General features: G+C 43.4%; 1 protein-coding gene across 1 annotated transcript in view; it reads left to right on the forward strand.

The window, feature by feature from the left end:
- Positions 1-25007, forward strand: part of EFCAB14 (EF-hand calcium binding domain 14) — a 664702-nt gene that overhangs the window by 550516 nt on the left and 89179 nt on the right. The window contains exon 8 of the mRNA XM_044085823.1: positions 16105-16233. Within this exon, the coding sequence (XP_043941758.1) occupies positions 16105-16233 (129 nt within the window). The remainder of the gene's footprint in view (positions 1-16104; positions 16234-25007) is intronic.

Raw genomic sequence — 25007 nt, forward strand, 5'->3', positions numbered from 1 at the left:
CCGGTTCTGTCCTTAGAAGGCATGCATGGCTTAAGGAACAGCCCTTGCCAGACCATGTTAAATCTAAATTGTTGGATGCCCCCTTGCACAAAAACAACTTATTTGGCACTAAGGCAGAAGAGGTTTTAAAAAAGATGGAAGAAAAAGCAAAATCTATTCAGGATATCTTACAGGTCCAGCCACCCAGGTTCAGCAGGCATTGTCCCTCTCTGCACTGGTCCTTTCCTGCTCCCACCAGGTCAGTTCAGCCCAGACCCCGGGGAACCAGAACCCACAGACAGCGGCCACAGGGAATGCAGAGATCTAAGCAGTGGACTACTTCCACTTCAAAACCAGGGAGTTCTAAGACACCCCCTTATGGTAAGAACTCGCAGTGACTCTCCCCCACCCCCTCCCTCTGCTCACCTCCACTTACCTGTAGGAGGAAAACTCTCCTTTCATGCAAACACCTGGGCAACCATTACCAACAACCACTGGGTTCTCAACATAGTGTCCCAGGGATACAAATTTTCTTTCCACAACCTTCCAACTCCAAAAAGGTTCCCAGATGTACCTCAAAACCAGTGGGCAGAAGCAAGTCCTTTCCCTGCTTTCCATGAGGGCAGTAGAGCATGTTCCTGCAGAACAGAAAGGCCAAGTTTTCTACTCCAGGCTTTTTCTGGTACCCAGGAAAGAGGGCACCTGGTGCCCCATCTTTGATCTATCCATTCTAAGCACCTTCCTGGTGATCCCAAAATTCAAAATGCCCACCCTACAGCAACTGCTATCCATGTTCTCCAAGGATGCTTGGCTAGCCACCCTAGACCTAAAGGAGGCCTACCTCCACATTCCTATCAGGGAGTCATGCAGAAAATATCTCCATTTCAGAGCAGGATCTCAGCACTTTTAGTTCTCTGCGCTTCCCTTTGGCTTATCTACTGCTCCCAGAGTTTTCACAAAATGTCTGGCATCTGGCCATTCCCTTTTGCAGACAAAGGAATATCCAGATTTACCCATACTTAGATGACTGCCTAATACAGGCAGACAGCCAGGAAAAGCTGCTCAAGCACTTGACCTTTGTAAAGTCCCTACTAACCTTCTTAGGGTACACTATCAACGAAAAGAAATCCAAACAGGTACCCACCCAAAGGATTATATTCCTGGGAACAAGCCTGGACACAGCATCCCAGATGACATTCCTTACACCAGAAAAGCAAACCTTCCTGACAGCCTGCTTTTCTCAACTAGTCACCAGACCTCAGCTATCTGCAAGGAAAATTCTGCAAGCTCTGGGGTTCATGACATCTTGCATTCTACTCCTTCCATATGCCAGAGTGCATATGAGGAAACTTCAGTGGTACCTAAAAAGCCTTTGGTGTCAACACTCTCAGGACGTGGACACTCTTGTACCTATAATACCTTGCCTCAGAAAAGATTTTCTTTGGTGGGCAACAGCATGCTCCCTCAACAAAGGACTACTTTTCTCACCACCCCACGCCACCCAGACTCTCACCACTGATGCATCAGATTATGCCTGGAGTGCACACCTGGCCGGCAGGTGCATACAGAGCCAATGGAGCCCACAACAAATCCATCTGCACATCAACCAAAAAGAGATGATAGCTGTCCACCATGCCGTGATAGCTTTCAATCCCCTTCTCTACCCAGAGGCTGTCCTAATAAAAACAGACAATGCGACTATGATGTAGTATATCAACAAGCAGGGAGGGACTCAGTCCTACACTCTATGCAGGCTGGCCATGACCCTTTGGCACACAGCCTCTGCCATGCAACTCCACCTGTTAGCACAATTCCTCCCGGGTTCTTTCAACTCTCTGGCAGCCCACTTAAGCAGAAGACCCACACGAGTGGCAGCTCAACAGAAGAACCTACGCCCTAATAACTCAGAAACTGGGCACTCCGAAGGTCGACCTCTTTGCCTCCCACACCAACCATCAGCTCAACAAGTATTGCACCAGGCAGCATCACTGCAGGGCTTGGAAAGTGGATGGCCTGTCCTTCCCCTGGGTCAATCTATCAGCCTATGCCTTTCCTCCACTACCTCTCATCCCCAGGGTACTGCTCAAAATAAAGGAGGAAAAAACAAGGACAATTCTTACAGCTCCAGACTGACCTCGCCAGCACTGGTACACCTTGCTGTGCAGCTTGTCCCCTCTAACACCTTGGCATCTCCCTCAGATTCCAAACCTTTTGACCCAGAGGGAAGGGGTATTCATGCATCCCCAATTGCAGACACTCAGTTTGGCAGCATAGCTTATTCCCTAACCCCCGATCAGTTTGTCAACCTCAACAAACAGGTTATATATGTTGTATGTGAGGCCAGATGCCCTAGCACTAGGAAGTTTTATGCTGACAAATGGAAAAGGTTCTGCACCTGGATTCGGGCTAAGGGAACCAGTATGGCACAGCCCTCCCTCCCTCTCATCCTGGATTACTTAGCTTACCCGCTAAACAGTGAACTCTGCTTTTCCTCTATTAAAATTGATGCCCCTGCTATTTCTGCTCATTTTCCCACTGAGCAGCCCCTTTTCTCACACCCTCTGATCAAACAGTTGCTAAGAAGGGGCTAGCAATTTGAGGCCACCCAGAAGAGCACCAGCTGGGGCTTGGGACCTTAAATTTGTGTTGGAAAAGCTCACCCTGCCCCTATTCAAATGTGCCTCTTCAGCAAAGCTAAAATTTCTCTCCTGGAAGACAGCTTTCCTTCTGGCCATCACTTCAGCCAGAAGGATCACCAAGATGTTCTTCGTGTTTCACTGTTGCAGTCATAACTGTAGGGTGCTCCTGCCGGCAGGCAGCCCGAGGTCGGCCAGAATCCCAAAGTCTGGGTCTGGCGTCGGCTGTACAAGCTAGTACCCTGACGTCAGTACGCTTTGGTACATAGCCCTCAGTCGACGCCATCTTCTCCAGTCTTTCTTGCCGTGTGGTGGAAAGCAGCTCGCAAGTCGTTTGTTGGCGATTTTCGAACAGCGTATTTTGTTGTTGTCGGTCCGAAGTTCTTACTTCTCTTCTCAAAGCTAAGTACCCCGTTGGGGAATCTTTTTCTTGTTCCTCCGATGTCAGAAAAAGTTAATAATTGTATAACGTGTGGGAAACAAATACCTCATAAAGATTTCCATTCTTACTGTCTACCTTGCTTAGGCCCTGACCACGACGTTTCTTGTTGTCGGTTCTGTGCCAGGTTCAACTCTCATACTATCAAGCGCAGGTACGATTGGGCTTTAAATTATTTTGGCAGACGCTTCAATTATAGAATGTCGTCGGACACTACCGGAATTCAAAAGAAGCGCAAAGACAAAGACAGGCCTCCGAGGTCCAAACAAGACTCGTTGAGCTGGAGCCAGCGTCCGGTTCAGCTGTCGTCAGTGAGGCGCATTTGCAGCCCCTGTCGTCCACCACTTCTGAACCAATGGCCGATACAGACTCCCATGGGGAGCCATCAAGGCCCACTATTTTAACTGCTGCAGGACCTTTGGACGTCGCTCCTTCAGATGGGTCCGGAACCGCTGTGCAGGTACCAGCTTCTGAGGGGGTTTTCAGGCCTACTCACATCACTATTTCAAAGGCAAAGACAAAGACTCCTGTTAAGTCTAAAGTTCCTGCTCAAGCTGCTTCTGAATCTACTCCCAGGACACAGAAGCAATTATTAAAGATGGCTGAAGATTTGCTTACAATGATTAGGGGTTCTCACCCCCCTCCTGAGAAAAGGCCTCGACAGGATGTTACTCTGGATTCCTCTGACCAGGCTTCTGTATCTTCTGTTTCTTCCTCAGATCAGGACTATTCCTTTCCTCCTTATGAGGATTCAGATGCTGAGGACTCTTTACCCTCGGCCTCTCTGCCTGAGGATTTCTCTTTTGGGGAAACCTTGCATGAGATGAGGGAACATTTTCATTGGGAAGGACAGGAGTATTCTGCTTCCAAGAAGAGGCTTAGGGAATTTCTTCTTCTTCCTCAGCATAGGCCTTTAGCTATCCCTCCTGTTTTGGACATTGTAGATGATGCTTTTTCTGAGGCTAATTTGAATCCTGATTCCATGCCTCCTGCTCCTTCTAAGCCTGATAGATTTTATAGGGTTCCTGACTCTCATTTATTCTTATTTAAAAACCCTTCTGCGGATCCTGAAACTATTTCTCAGGGCTCTAAGGCTGCTAAGGTTGCTACTTCTAAAAATCCTATTCCCTCTGAGAAGGATTCTCGTGCTTTAGACAGGTGGGGAAAAAAGGTATATACTTCTGCTACCCTGTCTGTAAGGGCTTTGCCAGTTTCATATGTTTAAGTATCAGCAATTTCTTTTGTCTGTTTTAAAGCAAAAGCTTGCTTCCCTTCCTGCATGTGCAGAGGATAAGGAACTTCAGGATGTCTTGCATGCTACTGAACAAGTGAACAAACATAGTTTACATTGTGGTTTTGATGCTTTGGATGCTTCTTGCAGGGCTGCAGCCTCTGGTACTGTTATCAGGAGACATGCCTGGCTTCGTGAACAAAGTTTACCTGAACAGGTTAAGGCTAAGTTATTAGATGCCCCTGTTCAACATGATGTCCTTTTGGATCCAAGGCTGAGGAAGTTATTAAAAGATGGAAGAAAAGGCAAAGTCTATGCAGACTGTAAAAGATTTCTTGCAAGTTCAGCCTCCTAGATTTTCCAGGAATTGGCCCTCTAAAATTGGTCCTTTCCCACGTCTGACAGGCCTCAAAGGGGAAGATATAGACGCTCAGAGGTCGTGGTCAAGGTCAGGCCTCTTACAGATCTAGACAATGGACTGCTTCTTCACCTAGAAGGGAGAAGACAGATCCCAATCTCAAAGAAAGCAAACTCAATGACTCTCTCGGTTGGACTACGGGACCCCTTCACCTGGATGCCCCTCGGAGGAAAACTGTCTCTTTTACAGAAATTGGACTCATATTACCCAGGACAGATGGGTATTGGACGTGATTTTAAAGGGTTACAAATTCCACTTTCACACTTTGCCAAGGGCTCACGGTTGGCCAGATCTGCCAAAACATCAATGGTCAGAGGCCTTAAATCAAGTGGATGCTCTTCTGGCCATGAGAGCCATAGAGCCTGTTCCACTCTCGGAGATGGGAAAAGGTTTTTATTCAAGACTGTTTCTGGTTCCAAGAAAACAAAACTCATGGAGACCTATTCTGGACCTTTCTGTGTTAAACACCTTTTTGGAAATTCCAAAATTCAAGATGCTTACTCTGCAGCAACTAATTCCAATGCTCTCTCAGGACGCCTGGATGGTGACATTGGACTTAAAGGAAGCCTACTTACACATTCCCATCAGGCAGGAACGCAGGAAATTCCTCAGGTTCAAGGCAGGTTCGAGGCACTTTCAATTCTCTGTACTGCCCTTTGGTTTATCTACTGCCCAGAGTCTTTACCAAGTGCCTGGCACCAGTAGTGGCTTACTGCAGACTTCAGGGATCCAGATTTACCCCTATTTGGACGACTGCCTTATTCAGGCAGACAGCAAAGATCTTCTACTTCAACATCTGGACTTTGTTCAACGTCTTCTCCTCCTACTGGGATTCTCAGTGAACACAATAAAGTCACATTTGATCTCTTCTCAACAAATGGTATTCTTGGGAGCCCTCTTAAATACAACCTTACAAAGGGCCTTCCTCACTCCAGAAAAACAAACTCAGCTGGCTTCTACTTTCAGCACCTTGGCAACTCTATCTCAGCTCACTGCAAGGAAATTCCTGCAGGCTCTGGGCTACATGGCTTCCTGCATTCTGTTGATTCCAAACGCAAGGCTTCATATGAGAAAGCTTCAATGGTATCTGAAAAGTGTATGGTCACAGCATTACCACGATCTGGATATTCTGATTCCTCTGATCCCCTGCCTTCAGAGGGAGTTCCTCTGGTGGTCCAGGGTATGCACTTTAAACGAAGGAAAGCCTTTTCGTCTACCTCAACCTACTCAAATCCTAACCACGGATGCCTCGGATTATGCTTGGGGAGCACACTTTCTAGACAATTGCCAGCAGGGAACCTGGACAAAGGACCATCTTCACTGGCACATCAATCTGAAGGAAATGTTGGCAGTTCAAAATGCCCTTCTAGCCTTCAAGAACCTTTTGCAACTAGGGCCTCTGCTAATTCACAGACAACACCACGGTCATGTGGTACATCAACAAGCAGGGGTTCTCATTCTACCCCTTTGCAGACTAGCTATGGCTTTATGGGACACAGCTCTAAATTTGAATCTACATCTCCAGGCTCAATTCATTCCAGGGGAACAGAATCTCTTAGCAGACAGCCTGAGCAGAAACATTTCAGATCCTCACGAATGGATGCTAGACACCAACTTATTCAACAGGATTACTGCAGTTTGGGGATGTCCCCAGATAGATCTGTTTGCATCCCATCTCAATCATCAGCTGCCTCGCTGTTGCACCAGGTCCTTCCACAAAACAGCTTGGAGAGTGGATGCCCTGTCCTTCAGCTGGAGAAGCCTTTCAGGATATGCCTTCCCTCCTCTTCCTCTACTACCTCGGGTATTACTGAAGATAAAACAGGACAAGCCCAAGTTCCACATCTTGATTGCTCCAAATTGGCCTCGACAGTTTTGGTATCCAACTTTAAAACACCTGTTCTTGGGGCCTCCTTGGATTCTCCCTCTGAACCCTTCGCTTCTGTCCCAGCATCAGGGTCAGTTACTACATTCCAATCTCAAGACCCTTTGCCTGGCAGCTTGGCTCTTCAAAGGAATTTGATTTCCTCTAGTCTTCCCAAACAAGTTTTGGATGTTCTTCTGGAAACTAGACGGCCTAGCACTAGGAAATCCTATGCCTCTAAATGGAAGAGGTTTTGTATTTGGATGCAGGACCGAGGCTCGGATCCTCTGGTTCCTGATCTCTCTTCTATTTTGCTTTACCTTTGAACTTTTATCTAAAGGACTTTCCTTTTCTTCCATTAAGATTCATGCTTCTGCTATTTCTGCTCATTTCAGTTCTGATCCTCCTGTTTTTTTCTCATCCTTTGGTGAAGCAATTCTTGAGAGGGGCTAAAAATTTGCGGCCTCCCAGGACCCCTCCTGTCCCTGCCTGGGATCTTAATTATGTTTTAGAAAAACTTACTTTGCCTCCTTTTGAGCCTGCTGCATCTTCAGATATTAAGTTTTTATCTTGGAAGACTGTCCTTTTATTAGCATTGACCTCTGCCAGAAGGGTCTCAGAGTTGCAAGCTCTCATGGCTGTGGAACCATACCTTATTTTCCATCAGGACAGAGTATCCTTGAGGACCAATCCTACTTTCATGCCTAAGGTGATTTGAAAGTGGCTTTAAATCAGACAATTCACCTTCCTACTTTCTTTCCAAATCCTCAAAATAAAGGGGAAAGGATTTTGCATTCATTAGATGTGCACAGACAATTACGATTTTACCTGGACAAGACTAAAGAGTTCAGACAGTCTAATCAATTGTTTGTTTCTTTTGCCTCCAGTTCTCTTGGAAAGCCTATTTCTAAACAAACTATTTCCAAATGGATTGCTTATGGAATCAGATTTTGTTACACTCATCATGGGAAACAGTTTCCAGGTACCATTAGAAGTCATTCTACTAGAGCAGCTGCCACTTCTACAGCTTTCCTCAGAGGAGTCCCTACCAAGGATATCTTGGAAGCTGCCACTTGGAGTTCTGTGCATACTTTTCCAAGCACTACAATCTCCCTCTGTTTTCTAAGACCAGGGCAGGCTTTGCCTCTGCTGTTTTGCAGGGTATTCTTGCCTCCCCTTCTTCTATCTAAAGCCTCCTCCCCTTTTTCACTGCTTTGGGATTCCACCCTACAGTTATGACTGCAACAGTGAAACACGAAGAACATAGTACAGTTGTGTACACCTACCATAAATGTAGATGTTCGAGTGTCTTCACTGTTGCAGTCGGGGTTTCCCTCCCTCCTATCCCCTCTTTTTTCTACCTTTTCCTTTTTTGTGGTGTATTTGTGTTTCCTTGTTGGATTCATTTTTGTTTTATTGGGGACTTCTGACATCTAGGGCAAGAAAGGCTGGAGAAGATAGCGTCGGCTGAGGGCTATGTACCAAAGCGTACTGACATCAGGGTACTAGCTTGTACAGCCGACGCCGGACCCAGACTTTGGGATTCTGGCCGACCTCGGGCTGCCTGCCGGCAGGAGCACCCTACAGTTATGACTGCAACAGTGAAGACACTCGAACATCTACATTTATGGTAGGTGTACACAACTGTACTTTCCAAGCACTCATGGCTGTGGAACCTTTCATCATCTTCCATGCTAACAGGGTATCCCTCAGGACTAACCCATCCTTCATGCCCAAGGTGGTGTCCAGTGTGGCTCTCAACCAATCCATTCATTTGCCCACCTTTTTCCCTAACCCACAGAACAAAGGGGAAAGTATCCAGCACTCTCTAGGTGTGCACAGACAGCTCAGAGTCTATCTAGACAGGACTAAAACCTTCAGGAAGTCTGATCAATTGCTGGTTAGCTTTGCTGCAGGGGCAGAGGGCAAAGCCATCTCCAAACAAACCATCTCCAAATGGATAGCACACTGCATCCATTTATGCTACAAACAACATGGAAAACCTCCCCCCGAGGGGGTCAGGTCTCACTCCACTAGAGCAGCCTCCACCTCTGCAGCTTCCCTCAAAGGAGTCCCCACCAAGGACATCCTGGAGGCTGCCACCTGGACATCTGTTCACACCTTCACCAAACATTACCACCTGCCTGTCTTCTCCAAATCCAGGGTAGGTTTTGCCTCTGCGGTCTTGCAGGGCATCCTAGCCAGCCCCTAGTTTCCTTGACTGCCTCCACCCTTTTCCTCAACTTTGGAAATCAACCCAAATGTGATGCCTGCAGCAGTGAAACACAAAGAACATAGTACAGTTGTGTACACTTACCATAAATGCAGATGATTGAGTGTATTCACTGTTGCAGTCCTGGTTTCCCTCCCTCCATCCCCCTCTTCTTTCTTCTCTTTCAAGGGACATATTGGTATTTACTTTCTACTGGTGGGGTCTTCCACCAGAACCTGGCTCCCACTTTTTGTTTCTTTTCATTCCAGTAAATTGGGTTTGGCTGTTACTAAGCAAACCATCTCCTTCTGGATTTCTTAGACCGTTTCCTTTTTCTGTTCTTTCAATAGTATGCAGCTTTCTTCTTATGTTTATGCTCATTCTACCAGGGCTGTAGTCTCATCTGCTGCTTTTTTCAAGGTGGGGTTAAGAAATCCATTTTTGAAAGTTGCTATTTGGTCTTCTGTACATATCTTTACTGAATATTATACATTGGACGTGATTTCTAGGGCCAGGGTAGGTTTAGTCAGGGCCATCCTGCATGGGTTATTGGAGGGGTCCTCTGTGGCTTCCTCCTCCCATCCTCTGCAGTAGCTTTTATACTCTCCCATTTGTAAGAATGCTGCAACACTGATAAGGACAGACATACTGCAGTTGTGTAAGATCTTACCATGATAGTAGATGTCCTACTTCCCACTGTTGCAGTAGTCTGCCCCTCTCTCCTTGCCCCTGTTTCTCTCCGTGGCTTTCCCTCTGACCTAGGTTTTTTTTTTCTTCCCTTTCTGGATGGACATGATTTTGCTTCACCTTTTGTGTGTGTATATGGTTCTTCTGTGGCAATTCAGTTCTGAGGATTAGGCACTCATACATCACTTAGGTAACCTATGACTTAGACATAGACTATACTTTGTTATGTACAGTTCCTGGCAGAAGCTAAGACTTTGGTATGCTGATTTGACTTTAGTCTGTCCTCAGCAAGATATCTCATTTGTAAAGAAACTGCAGTGGTGAGAAGCAGGACATCTGCTATTATGGTAGGATCTTGCACAACTATACTTTTGTTTTTATTGTCCAAGTTTCTTTCCTCACTAGTGGATGAGGCACTGGAAGAGTATTTAGCCCTTGGAGTGGTGCAGACAATGATGGGGAAAGAGCAGCAGCTGTCTGCTCACCCATTCTGGGATTGAGGTCAGTTTTTGCCTCCCTCTCTAAAGTAGTGTCAGCCAAGTTGCCAAAGAGAATGGCCCTGCTTGTCCAACATTTTCAGTCCTTTCATCCATGTTGTTTCTTCGTTTGCCTGGCTTGGCAAGCCATAATGAAAGACTAGTGAATTCCCAAAATGGTCATGGACAGCCTCAAACTCTAATTCTTTTTTTCTTTCACCAGAAAAAAGCTTTTCTTTGAGGTCATGTAGTCATATGGGCCTAGACTGTACTCCTCAAAATGGCCATAGAGATTGTTCCTTCTTTGGAATTAGGCCAATAATTTTGCTTTCACTTTTTTTTCTGCTTCTAAAGAGAAAGAAAGCTCCCAACCTTTTCTGACTTTCAGCAATATCAGCAAGCAGTTCTCATGCATCAGATTTGGCATGGCAACTCTCCAGGATGTCCTTCTCCAATAATGTTTTGAAATTTGCCGTACAAAGTTTTTCCCCTCAACCTGGTAATGCATAGGGCAGCAGCATCTTTATCAGCAGAATTGTATAATTTACCTTGTGTAGTATTTTTGTACTGTAGTAGCTATAGTCTTCTTTTAAAATTGGGTTATAGAGTAATTTTTTTTAAAGTGAGTGTTAACTTTAATAAGGAAAGCATGACTTTTTATCTCAATTCAGCTGCCACTGGCAGTAAAGACTTTGTGATGTCAACATTTTTTGCTTTATGCCCTTTTACTGCCATATTAGTGAATTTCCTAACTTGCGTACAGTAAATTGCACTGGTAATATGATAGGATACAAGTGGTAGCATTGTAAGGCTGTCTTCCATAAATACATTTGCCTGCACTTACAATCTTGTTTTATTCTGACACATCCTTCTCATAATCTGCATAGGCACTTTTTTGCAGCAGCACCAGTGTATTCTGTTTTATGTTTGATAAGTGAAGTACTGCAGGAAGGTAAGGCTGTTGTAGTAGTCCAGCATCTGGTCTTTTTCACTCCTACTTTAAATTTTGTTGTAAGAAGTTTGTCATTGTCAACCATAATCTAATCTCTCATTTGATGTTATTTTCATAGGATCATAGGAAGTTACTAGGCTGTTGGCCCTGAGGCCCTTATAAACCTAGCCAAGAGTTTAGCCCATGTTTAGACAAGTCAGCACCCAAAGCCCTTGTCCAGCAGGGACACAGGTGGAATCCCAGGGGTGAGTTTTCTGTTTACCATCCAGTTATCCAGATTGCGCTTAAAAAAAGATAATGAGGTACTCTACTTGATGTGGAGAGGGAGTCTATTCCACAGATGGGGTGTCTCTGGGACACAAATCTGTCCTCCCAACAAGTTCTGTTGATATCATGGACCAGGTTGAGGTCGCCTGTATGGGTTACTCGAGTGGAGCTGGACTTGCGGATATGCAACAGTCCCATCAAGGCGGGGTTTGAGATTGCTTTGTATGCCAGACATTGCTCACCTCTGAGGAGTCTGTATGAAACTGAGTAGAGGGACAGGGCTTTTAGCCCATCTGTGTAGGGTAGATGTTTGAGGCCCTGGATTCTGCTGGTGAGGGACCTCTGTGTTTTCTCCAGCTGCTGCATGTGCTTTGCGAGGTACATGCTGAAGGTGGCATAATGGTTAAGGTGCTTACCTTAGAAACGCAAGGTGCAGGGTTTGATTCTCACAGGGGGTAATTGGCTAGGCTTAAAGTAGTCCATGAGGGCAGTTAGCCTAGTAATAATCTATGAATCTATAATTTAATTACGGTTAAGGTGCTTACCTTAGAAACGCAAGGTGCAGGGTTTGATTCTCACAAGGGGTAATTGGCTAGGCTTAAAGTAGTCCATGAGGGCAGTTAGCCTAGTAATAATCTATGAATCTATAATTTAATTGGCCTTGTAAGGGAAGAATACAGAGATGTTATGACCTCTTTGTCCCTGAATGAGATACAATTACTTATGAGGTGGGCCATGTAGAAAGCTTTCCGTACAGTGGAAGCAACATGGTGGTCAAAAGTCAGGTTGCCCAAATCCCTCACTACTAATTGCATATTTAGGACATTATTAATGTGATAATATGTGGGGACATCACTCTCCCCAAAGGGGATGATGATTCATTTTTTGGCATTCAACTTGAGGCCATGTTTCTGGCACCAGTCATTTGTTTGGGTGAGACCCTCTTTGAGGACATCCACATCACTTGGAGAATTGCTGACTGCACCCAGCCATAGCCCACTGGTTTTGGCCTGCACATCAGAGAAGTATATCCCAAATAAAAGAGGCCCTAGGACTGATCCCTGGGGTACGCTACTCGTTACAGGTCTACTGCTTGAGGTGGCTTCCCTATTTTTATTAGGTGGGTTCTGTCAGTGAGCCAGTTTGCCACCCATCTGTTAATATATGGATTGATGCCTAGTTGATAGAGTTTATCTATTATGTGTGAGTGGGGAATAGTGTTGAAGGCCTTGGCCAAGTCAAGGTAGGCGGTGTGCGCCGTCTTCCCCTCGTCCATGGCTTTGGTGACTGTCTCAAAACGTCAATGAGATTTAACAGACATGACCTCCCCTTGACAAAGCCAAAATGTGTGGGGTTGAGTGTTTGGAGGTTGCCAATGTCCATGTTAATGAGGTCCATGATAATTCGTTCCATGGCCTTGCAGATCAGGCTAGTTAGGCTGATGGGTCTATAATTTCCCGGATCGGTGGACGCTCCAACTTTGTGTATAGGGATGATAGTGGCTGTCCTCCACTCGGCTGGGACAAAGCCGATATTCAGGCTTTGCTTGAATAGGGTGCCTAATGGTGCTGCAAGTTCATGCCTGGGTTCACATAGTCTGCAGCCTGAGATGTTATTGGGTCCCATGGAGGCTGTATTTTTTGCCTTTGAGAGGGCAGTGATGACCTGTTCCCTAGAGATAAGGGGTGGGGGGCAGGTACTGGTGATGTCCTGATTTACTGATGAGGGGACAGAGCAGTGAAGTTTTTGCTGAATCTGTCAGCCAGTAGCGTGGCTATAGCTACAGCATTTGTGTATGTGGTGTCCTTGACCACCAGTTCTGAGCAGATCTGGGTGCTTCTTTTGAGATTGCTGACATATGTGAAGAAGGCCTTATAGATTGTCTCTAGTAGATGTGACTAATTTGTACTCGAGCTTGGCTTTAGAGGATTTCACTAGTGCTCTTATTTGCTTGTTCAGCCTAAGGAGAGAGTGCTTCCAATTGGGCACCTGCTCCTTCTTGGTCCTGGACAACATTTTTTTCTTTTTATTATACAGTTTATTTATTGCAGATGTCCACCAGACAGGTTTTTACTCTTCCTTGCAGAAGATGATTTTGTCCTGTCAGGTGTTCCTGATTCCATTCATCTGTATAAATGCTCGTATAGTACTTTGGTGTTGATTTGGACATTGGTGCCAGTTCCTACAGAGGGGGCTATGAAGCTGTTTATGCCATCTCTCAGGAGGTGGTACAGCTTTGGAGAAGTTTTTTTGTTTGACTCTAGCTAGAGGGGGGTTAGGGGAGATGGAAAGTGACAGCTTTATGGTCATATCTTACCAGGGAAGATGATAATGTAGAAGTGCTGCAGTGGTTACTCAGGTTGGTTAATACCAAGTCCAAAATATTACCACCTCTTGTGGGGGTAACAACTAACTATTCCAAGGCATTTGCAGTGATAAAATTGAGGAATCTCTGGGCATTTGTGTTCTGGCATGAATAGTTTTTCCAATCTATGGTTAGGTAATTAAATTTGCCCAGGATCAGGGTAAAGGGTTGAATCTTGATAGATTCTAAGAGGTCCAGATAGGTGGACTGGGCATCTTGAGTCAAATATGGGGGCCTGTAGCTAGCTATGATTTGAATAGGGGTCTTGTTAATGGTTAACTGCACCTGGAGTGTCTCCTGTGCGCTGTATTGTTTGACCAGCCTGGAGGTGTGTGTGTCTTTAATATATATTGAAACTCAACCTCCTTTGGCTTTGCTGCCCACAGTTTGGGGTCTGAATGTATGATAGGATGAGTAACCAGGTAAGGCTGGGGTGCTCTCCACAGCATTGAACCAAGTTTCTGTGACTGTACAATGTCAACATCTTCCAAGGTTAAGAATGCTTTCAGTGAGTGCAGTTTCATGTTTAGACTCCTAGCATTTAGCAGCATGACCTTTAATTTGTGTTTTGTTGAAATTTTTATGTTGGTAGTATCGACCTCATGACTTTTCCTAAAAAAAGGTGTTATGGGGGAGTCATAGGCCTTTGCCAGAATCCTGAAGCCCAAGTGAGACAGATGCAGGCCATCTCTAGCAAAGCATGGTGGTCTGTCAATCATATCTTCCCAGGCTATCAGATACTGGATCTCCCTGGAATGACATCAGAAACTAACCCACTTGTTAAAGTCACTCATTTTCTGTTTTTATTGCGGCATCATTCTGGGTGATGGTAGAATGCTGCTTAAAGTTAGGGACATACCTGCCTGGGACACATATTCAGCGAGCTTAATCATGTCTCTCTTCATGTAGTCCAGGTAGGTGCATCTCAAGTCATTCATGCCAATGTAGACTATGATAGAGTCATAACAGTACCTGTTTTTGAGAGACTTGAGTGTGTGTGTTATATGGCGGATTCTGGTACTTACAAACAACTAACCGTGACTTTCTCCTTATCCTGCCTGGTGAGAGGTACATCTGTGTGTCTCACAATGGAGTCTCCTATGACTAATATGTTGGGTTTATGGTTAGGCCTTAGTGGTTGCGAGACACTGGTATGTGGACTAGGCATGGTATGTGGTGTGGAGGGTTGTGGAGTTCATGTGTGTTTTTGCCTCTGAGTTCTCCTTTGTTTGTTTTTGTTGAGAACCTCCGCATATGTGGGTGTGTGTTGTGTAGTTTTGGGTGGTGTTTGAGGTGTAGTGATTGTACTGACAACCTTCTCAGTGCTAGATATATTGGCTTGTAAAGGGGAGAGCACAGACACTAGATTCTTTGTGTAATTTCATCTCTCACAAATTGTATTCCTAGGTGATAGTAGTAGATGGTTGTCTGTGTACATGAGGCATTTGCTGCACCGTCTCAGGATGCCCATATCAACCAGGCTGGCAGGAGAAACCATAGGAAATTGTCCATCCATATTTGTCAGAATCTGAGGGAGAGAGGCCAGGGAGAGCTAAGGGGTAGGCTTAAAGCCCAAGTCCTTAAACCAAAACAAAGAGGCTTAGAATGACACTTAAAATTTAAACAGGCTAAAAGCAAGCAATAATAAATGCAGCAGAAAAGATGCAACACTTTAGAGAACAAGTAGCAGAAAAAGCAAGATGAAGCAATAGAGGTTAAAGTGGAAAGGAGGAACAGAAGACAGTTCAAGGTTGATAAACTAAAGGGGTTGGCCTTCCCAAATGTTCTCTCTGTATTAGGTAGAATGAGCTAATGAGACTGGACTGGTAGGAGTGTCCCAGATCAAATTTACAGTAGGGGCGGGCAACTGCAAAGCCACCAAGTTTAGGAACAAGACAACAATAGGGAGAGAAGGTGGGAAACTATGCTACAGCTACTAGCTACACTATTTTAGGTGGAAAACACTACAGAATTTTTTATCACAGCAGAAAAACAGCAATGAAACACTAAATGAAAGTTTTAAACCAAAAAAAGAGCAAGGAGACTTTAGAGAATGCTTTTATCTGCAAACAAATCAGTTATATGATACATTCCTTGGCAGGAAATCAGAATAAACAGAGATGGTTAACAAATGGAGAAAATTTCCAGTTAATGCCTTTCACACAGTGAAACTAGCTACTAACTACTTTGGCATAGCAGACTAGTGGTTGCCCTCATAGTTACCGTTGCTGCTCTTCGATTTAGTCTGTAAAGTTAGACCTGTTTAAAGGGACATTAATTACTACTTAGCCCATCTTCTGTATTTCTTTGTTACTTGCATTTAATGCATAGTATTTGTATACGTATTATGTGTAGTATTTTTATAATATATATGTTATTTGTTAGTGGTGGGGTGAACTGGTACCAAGATTATTTCAGACATAACCTGATACACTGAGTTATAGGCAAGTATGGGATAACATTAAAATACATGCAGCAGTAATGAATGATAAAATGATGAATTAATCATAGAAAGACTGAAATGTATATAAAGCTCAGAGAGCTAGAGAGATGTTAACCCTTTTTTGTTGTTGAACAGATGATGCACCTCAACCTTTTACTGAAAAACCCACAACTGCAAGACTGTTATTCAAATCAGACAGTAAAGCAGTGAAGAGGAGTACATTGCTGAAACATGTGACTTTACCAGGGATTACGAGGAAAGAAGGTAACCTGCAGATTTTGCCCTTCAACAGATACTGCCTGCAATGAAGTACTACATTCTTACTGTAGAAACTGGGAAGTAAGAAAATATTTGCATCAGATTTTAGAAGACCATCTGAATAAAGTACAAGTCCCCAAAACTGCAACTCCACTCCAACACCATATCCTTACTAAAGAAGAAAAAGTCTCCCTTCCCAGTGTCTTCATCAGAAGTGGCATTCAGATGGCCCAGATAACCACAGTACCCTCTTACTTCTGCAACTAGTAGATTTTGCATTTTCTGTGCATATTTCCCTGTGAATGGCATAGGTGTAAATCCAGAAAGGGGGCCTATTCTACACACAGCCCTCAGATCTGTAAACCCATGTTTATGCAATATTTGCTTTTATTCTGTAATAGTACTTCACTGTCACAGATGTTATTCACTTGTTAATGGAAGCCTAAAGACTTTCAGTGGTATCTTAGGTGGAAGAGATGTTCCTTTTGGACCTCAAAACTTGTCCGTTTTCTGTTCTACATGACTATTTGTACCACTTGTATGAAAGAAGCCTGACTAAATTTTTTGTTAAAGGTGGACCTTTTTGTATATTTCTCTTGCATGTAATTATTTGCATAATCAGTTTGCACTCTGAATAGACTGGGACTTAAATTATAGAAAAGTTGACTTCTCTTCAAACAAGTCGACTCTGCAGGCTTAAAAAGTCTTGTGTTCTGAAAACTTTTTTGGTAGCAGTAACTTCAGCTAAAAATGAACCTTGAGCCTTTACTTTGCAAACTACTCATGCTAATTAATAGTTTTTTGCAAGAATGTACTTCAGTTCAAGAAACAAAAGCATGATAGAAAATGTGCGATCCTCATGTATGGTACACTATGTGTTTTGTTTCTGGTCCCAACCATAATAATAATACACAAACGTTTATACTGTACTTCTGTTTCTAGCCCAAGAGCTAGAGCTATCAAACCATTAAATGACATCCAATAACAAATTGTCATTTACAATCTACTATTGTTAGCTAAAACAGATGCATTGTTTACCAAAACTGTTTTAACAGAGAGAAGTCTTAACCCCATTACATCTTCGTACTATTTACATGTCCCCTCCAGAATGCTTAGTTTCATGCTTTACCTCTGCTAACATATGTGTCCCAACTTTCCCACTCCAAGAGCCTTCCTTGTTTTGGAGTATCATGTCTTCTTCCTCCCTATATCTGTCAGTTAACTGAACAAGCTCTTGGGCATAGTGGCGCAGTGGTTTGTGTTGTCGCCTCACATCAAGAGGTTCCCTGGTTCAATTCTCGGCTGGCGTGCCTTCTGTGTGGAGTCTTTGTGTCCTCCCTTTGCTTGTGTGGGCTTCCTCTGGGTGTACAGTTTCCTCCCACATTCCAAAGACATGCATCAGGTGGATTGGGCACTCTAAAGTGGCCATAGTTGTGAGAATGCATGCAAGCACATGGTGTGGAAGAACCACCTTGGCAGAGCTAGCCACCCGGCTGTGTAAACCTTGGCTCTAGATGATTGTCACTGAAGAAATGACACCCCAACCTCATGTGCAAAAGTGGGAAAAAGAGGTTGTGGCTGGATGGATGGAATTGAACCAGCTCCCATATCCATCAGTTTGTTTTTTGTTTCCAGTGTCTAATTAGTACTTTTTCACTAGCAACACAATTACTTCAATCATCTCCTCCTGCCCTCTCCTTTCCATAAAAGTGAGATCTTTACCTAATAACTGTCCAGGTTTCATGTATCCCTTGTCCCTCCCCTGTATTGCCTGAATCCATCTCCTTAACTCAAACTGTTCCAGCTCTGGACAACTCCAGAAAATACACTCTAATCCCCCAACTGCTGAGAGTCACATCACCAATATTGTCTTGCCATCCCTGGAAATATCCTTCCCACTATTTGTTTATGCAAGCATTTCCATGTGAATATTTTGAATTTTCACAGTTTTTTCACTTTTTTTTTTTAAATTGTATCACTTGCTTCCAAGATCTTCACATTCTATCCCATTGCGGTAGATTACACTCTTCTCCTAGTAACCATTCCCACAGTCATCTCATGTCTCTCATCACCTTTTCACAACTTAGTATGATGTAGATGCTGTCTGCTTTATGTTCTGTCCATTATTTCTCTAATGCATTGTGTACTAGTTTTGGTCTTTCCTCAGATTCCACCAGCATGCACTTTAACTAGTCCACTAGTGTTAAGAAAGACAAGTTCTCTATTTGTCAACCCAGATGCCACTCATAGTTTCATCTCACTTCATTGATTGTTCATTCCTAAGCAACTCATTCCAGTATATCTGCTTCGTTCTCAGATTCCTCCACCTTCTTCATGTTCCTTCACGCTTCTTCACCCAACTACTCTCCTCTCGTATCACCCACCCACCCACTCTCCCCTCCTATCAGCAAAATATCCTGCATCCAGTCTTTTAAGTCCTTCTTCTAAAACAAACTGTTCACAGTTTCACTCATCTTATCCAACACAGGAAGCCCTATAGGTTCCACTTCCCTTCCCCACATTGATACAAATATATCTTTCTTCCTCATCCAGGCAGTCTGTTGATGTATCATTTGCACCCACTTTCCTCAAAGTTTCCTGTTTCCTATTATAATAAAAAAAAGCTGCAATGCTAAGATATATCCATCCAAATCTGGTGCCCCCCCCCCCCCCCGGATCCTTTGACCAACTCATCTTCTATCATCCCACCCTTGGTCTCTCCCCATTCCACAGAAAATCTGTCATCCACTTTGTTACTTTTATTAGTGGAGCCATCTTAGGTGGTAACCAAAAAGCATACAAGTGTAGTAAATTTGATATAACATGCCATGCACTCTTTACTGTAAATTCAGTTTCAGCAATTTCCATTTCTGAATATTGTAATGTATTTGCCTTAAGTTTTGTTCATATGACCTAGCCACAGATTCCTCAAATGTGTCTTTTAACCAAACACCTAGATATTTTATTTTCTTATCCCACCACCATTGTCGGTGGGTCTCAGTTAAAACCTGCCTGCTTCCCTAAGTTCAATACTATTGCTTTAGGTTTGTCTGCATTAAATTTTGTTTCCAGCAAATTTACCAAAGCTTCCCTAAAAATTCCAGAAGCTCTTGCAGAGCTGTATCTGGATTGCTTAACAATTTTATCAAATCATCAGCATAAAACTCAACTTCACTTCCAGATCCCCCACTGATATCCTCTAGTGCCAGCCTGTCTGATCCTAATAGGCAAAGGCTCCAGATATACAGCAAAAAGCAGCAAAGGTAGCAGACATCCCTATCTCATCTGTCATTTAATCTCAACAGACTCTGACAAGCATCCATCTCTTTTCACCCATGCAAATGTACCTTGATACACCCTGTCTATGGTACTCACTAATTGCTGAATGATTACAAATCTTTTGAGAACCTGTGTTTGTTTTTTTATTTTAATCATCTCTGTCAAATTCCTTTTCAGCTTCTGCGGCAGCAGGGCAACTTGTCTACCAGTCAGCTGTACATTCTGTATAGGCATCAGCATCTGGATGAGGTTCTCATGGGTATGTCTCCTCACACTGATCCATCTCTTCCAAGTTGGGTAATACTGCTGCTAACCTTTCAGCTAATATCTCCATAAAAGCTTTATAATCATGATTTAATACAGTTATTAGTTTATACAACTCAAGCTCTAGTTATTTTTTGCCTTCTTTCTTCATGACTGCAGTTGACTTTGGACATTCCTCTCCTTTTAGAATTACATGAAATAATACCTGCCATATTTTTGCCAATTTCTCCTTACCTAATACTCACACCTCAATAGTAGTGTCTTCATTTCCTGACATTTTGTATTTGCACCATTTCCAGTAGGATTATTTCTTTAGTTACAACCGCATCTTATAAGCAAGGCAAAACAGTTCCCATATCCTCTTCTTGAAGCCTGGTACAACTTCTGATAATATCTCCAAAATCCATTTAATATTCCCTCCCCATCCACACTGTCATATCAGTCTCTTCATCTATAATTTGACTTAAATTCTTGCTACATTTTTTTCATAGCTTAGCTGCTAATGTCCTAACTGCCCTGTGATTCATTGTAACTCCACAATTCCCTGTCTCCAAATCTTGTCATCATCCATCCTTTGCACTTGCTTTTCCTGTTCCTCTAGTACCACTTTTTCCTCCTCTGTTAATGTATTTTTCTGTAACTGCAATCTCCTAAGCTTCCCAAACCTTTCCATCCATACTTGCCTATTTGAATACTGTTGTTGTCTTATCCTTCCAATTACCTGATTAATCTCAGTGTACCTATTACGTGCTTTTGTTCTGAACCATTTTATTCTTTCCTTACACACCTCCTACCTATCTCAAATCATATTGCAATCACCTTCGTCCAACAGCAGGGTTTTTGCACCTGCATAACATTTAGTAATATGTCCTTAGTCTTCTTATCTTTTGCTTTTGGTGATGTATACACATTAATCAATATCACTTTGCCCCTTCGATGGGACACTGTAAGCTGACCATAGGTGTGAGTGTGCATCCCAGTCTGCGGTAGGGAAGAACAGCAGCAGCAAGACTAGCCATCTGATGGTATGCTGTCCCTTTCCAGAATTCAAGTACTGATTATATTACTATATAAGGGATGGTATTCCATTATGTTTGTAACGATCTGAAGAAGCTAACCTAATAGTGAAAGCGCTCATCTGTTTTTTTGTTTTTTATTTTTGTTCGTTTCCATGAAAATAAATACAAATTGGTTTGAACTATATATCTTGGAGTCCTATCGCTTGTTTGTTGAACTTGGAGCCCTATTGCTTGTTTGGTGTACTTGGATTAATTTGAATGCAGAATCGATGCTAAGCGTAGCACCCACTTCGCACACAAGGAACCACTTTGTCTTTTGCATCTATAAATTTAGTCAGAGACCACTGACATTGGCCTTGCCTTCAGAGAAGTAAATACCAAAAAGAAGTGGTCCAAGGACCGATCCCTGAGAGACTTCACTTGGGACCAGTCTCTTTGTAGAGGTGGACAACAATTTTAACTTCCTGTGTCCTGTCTGTTAGCCTGTTGGCTATCCACTGGGTGACATATGGGTTTATACCTAACTTCGTGAGTTTGTCAACAATGCCTGAGTAGGGTATTGTGTCAAATACCTTGGCCAGGTCAAGGTAGGCAGTGCGAACCATTTTGCCCTCATCCATTGCTTTGGTGACCTTCTCAAAGAAGTCCACCAGGTTGAGTAGGCATGACCTGCCCTTGATGAAACCAAACTGGGTTGGGTCCAGTGCCTGGAGTTTTATTATATCATTATTGATAGTTTCCATAATAATTCTTTCCATGGCTTTGCATATAAGCCTAGTGAGACTTTTGGGTCTTTAGTTTCCAGGATCTGTAGATAGCCCACCTTTGTGCAGAGGGGGATGACTGTTGCTGTTCTCCATTTATGAGGCACGATGCCTGTTTAGAGGCTAAAGTTGAATAGCAATTACAGAGGGCCTGATAGGTCATGTTTCATGCTATTTAGAAATTATTGTGGGATATTGTCTGGCACCATTGTTGCAGTGTTCTTGACCTTAGAGAAAGCATTAAGGATCTGTTCCCTAGTGATAGCAGGAGGCAATCAAAGATCAGACTCAAACCCTGTATCTTGTGTCTATGAAGTAAAGACCTTAACCTTTAGGCCAGCCCTCCTTATTTTTTCTCTCCAAAAGGAGAGTGCTTAGTTTTACTTTGATTTTAAAAAAAAAGTATAGGCTACTCTGTTTTGCACCATTCATCTACCTTTCTGTCTCAGTCTTGCCATGGCCCCCTAAATCTTGAACAGAGCTTTCTTCCCCACCTATATTTTCCTATTCAAAACTAGACTGTTTTTGTTTAATCAATTTTTATCTTGCTTATTGAATGAAGGCTGAACTGCCCATTAATGAAGACAGTTTCACTCCACCTACCCTGTTAATCCTGTTGCATTTTCATTTCATACCTCTCAACTGTCACCAGTGAATCTCGTTTCCACATCAGAAAGATTCTAAATTCACGACTTATCTCTCACAAGCTTCATCACGTACACACCAATACCCTTTGCAGTGTCCTTACAAGGCATGTTTATCCACCCCTCCCACTTTATCAAGTTGCTAATCCAGTATGTCAAACTCTTGAAAGTCAAGCTTTCACATTTTTACTCTTTCATGGATGTTATCTGCAGTCCCTCTAGCCAAAGAAATACAAAGTGAAGTACTATGTAAAAAAAAAAAAAAAAAAAAAAAAGCTTCAAGTGGTACATGCCGTTTAGCCAACCCCCCCCCCATCCTTCACTTCTCATACCGCCACATGTGCATCTCCTTTACCAACATTTTACTGTCCCCCTGTTTTCAGCAGCACCCATCACAGTGGTGCATTCCTGTTCAATAATGAAGCAGACAACATGTTCTTCTTTATCTACAGTAAATCCCAAACCCCTTTTCAAAAGTATTACCGAATTCCTCAGTGGCAGATACGTTGATGGAGGAAGAGGAGCTACTGCTGTACAGACTTGAATGTCAGTACTCACTCTGCATAGTCACACTTCTTCGTACACTCGTATCTCATTTCTTTTTTCATGTTTCTGCATATTCTGAAATGCACATGCTAAGCTGTTGAGACAGACCTGTAGTAAGTGAATTTCAGGCCAGTACTAAATGTATTGTAGGAATTATGGTGAGAAAGAGGATTCAGAAGGCAGTAAAGGATATCATCAGAATTAGTGACAGACTCGTGGTAATCAGACCCCAGTGTAATGATAGGGCAGTGTTCATAATGTAGGCCTATGCCCCACAGCAGGGTTGTGATAGTGAGGAAAAGAGTGCATTTATACAGCAGTTGCAGGACCTGCTAGATAAAGCAGGGCGACATGAAGTGATGTTGGTAATGGGTGACTTGAATGAACATACCGAGACATAACAGAATATGAGGAACTGCCTAGGTCCACATGGGTGGGGCAACAGGAATAAAGATGGAGAGGCCATTCTAGACTTCTCTTTGGCAGGTGGCTTGATAGTAACCAACACATGGTTCAGCAAGAGAGATGGTCACAAGATCACATACAGGAGTGGCCAACATGCAACTCAGATAGACTTTCTCTTAGTAAGGAAAGGGCACTGAGGTCGAATCAGTGATTGCAAATACCCAGTGAAACAGTCAGCCTACAGCATAAACCACTGGTTGTCACAGTTAGCTGCAAGCAGTGGTCAGAGAAGGCTCTAAGGTCAACAGAGACGAGGCTGAAGACCTGGAAGTTGACTGTAGAGAAAGCACAACAGTTCAGTGAATTACTCAGGGCTTTAGCACCCCAAGAAGAGGAGAAAATAGGTGAAGTTGAAGAAGAATGGCAGCACCTCTAAACAGAATGTTTAAGGACTACAGAACAGGTATATGGCTGAGCCAGGTTTGGAAATAAAGTATACAAGGAAAGCTGGTGGTGGAATGGGGAAGTCCAGGAAGTCATCTAAAGAGCTCAGGTAAAAGTGGGAGATAGAAAAGACAGACCAGGCTAGGAAGGAATGCTGGTTGTCTAACAAAGAAGCTAAGAAAAGAGTTGCAATGGCAAAGAAAAGGGCATCAGAGGCACTTCAGCTTCTGAAAAGTGAGTCAGTAGGTGGCGCAAAGAAACTATATCAGGTTGTACGACAAAGACAGAAAGATAAAGAAGATAGATAGACACCCTTCGTAAGGGATGACATCAAAGACAGATAGAAGGAGTACTTCCAGCAACTTCTGAATGAGAAAACCCCACAGAAGCAGTACTCCCCCAGACACAGCCTATGATGAGACAAAAGGAAGAGCTCACATAGAAGAAATAATAATAGCAATACGAAAATTAAGACAGGGAAAGCAGCAGGCTGAGACAGGGTCATAGCAGATATGATCAAGAAGTTGGGCGTTATAAGGAAGAAATGGCTCCTGACGGTACTCATAGCAGTGTGGAGAGAAAGGCATATCCCAGCTGACTGGAAAATGCTCGTGCCAGTGTAAAATAACTAAGGGGACATCCACAACCCTGAACAGTCCAGTGGTATCAAACTCTTGTCACAGTGTATGAAAGTTCTGGAGCGGGTGATTGATAAATGGATATGCAGAGTAGTAGAAAGTAGTATGGGAGATGAGCAGTTCAGATTCAGGTCAGGATGCAACACAACTGACCCAATGTTTGCAGTAAGACAGATACTTAAGAAGAAGCTAAAGATGAGGAAAGAGTTCAACTGGACTTTTCTAGACTTGGAGAAAGTATGTGACAACGTCCCAAGAAAGCTGATTTGGGCAGTGCTGCAGTGGTTCAAAGTTCTAGAAACATTGGTAGAATTAGTGCAGGCTATGTACAAGGACCCAATGACTCAAGTATGGACATTGTTCGATCTCACACAGGGGTTCTTACTGGGATTGGATGTGTACCAGTGTTCAGCTCTAAGTCCACTGCTGTTCATACTGGTGAATGGATTGTATTAGTAAACAGGTCGGAGGGGGCAGATCAACAAAGTTGCTGTATGTAAATGATGTGGCATTACAGGCAGACTGAGCAAGAACTTCCGCAAAGGATAGGTGAATGGAATGGAAAACTGAAGACACATGGGATGAAACTGAGTACAGATAAGACGGTGATAATGGCAGCAAATTGAGGAAATCAGAAGAAGCTGAGAACTGATAGAGAAGGGAATGTAATGAAACATGTTAACAGCTTCAGGTATCTGGGAGGTGTAGTTGAGGAGAAGGTAGAATCAGAGGGGCTGCAGCCAGCTGGCATAGAGTGTCAGGTGTAGCGTATGACAG

This window comes from Protopterus annectens, chromosome 10.part0 (genome assembly GCF_019279795.1).
Source record: "Protopterus annectens isolate FY-2018-M chromosome 10.part0, PAN1.0, whole genome shotgun sequence".
Lineage (NCBI taxonomy): Eukaryota > Metazoa > Chordata > Ceratodontiformes > Protopteridae > Protopterus > Protopterus annectens.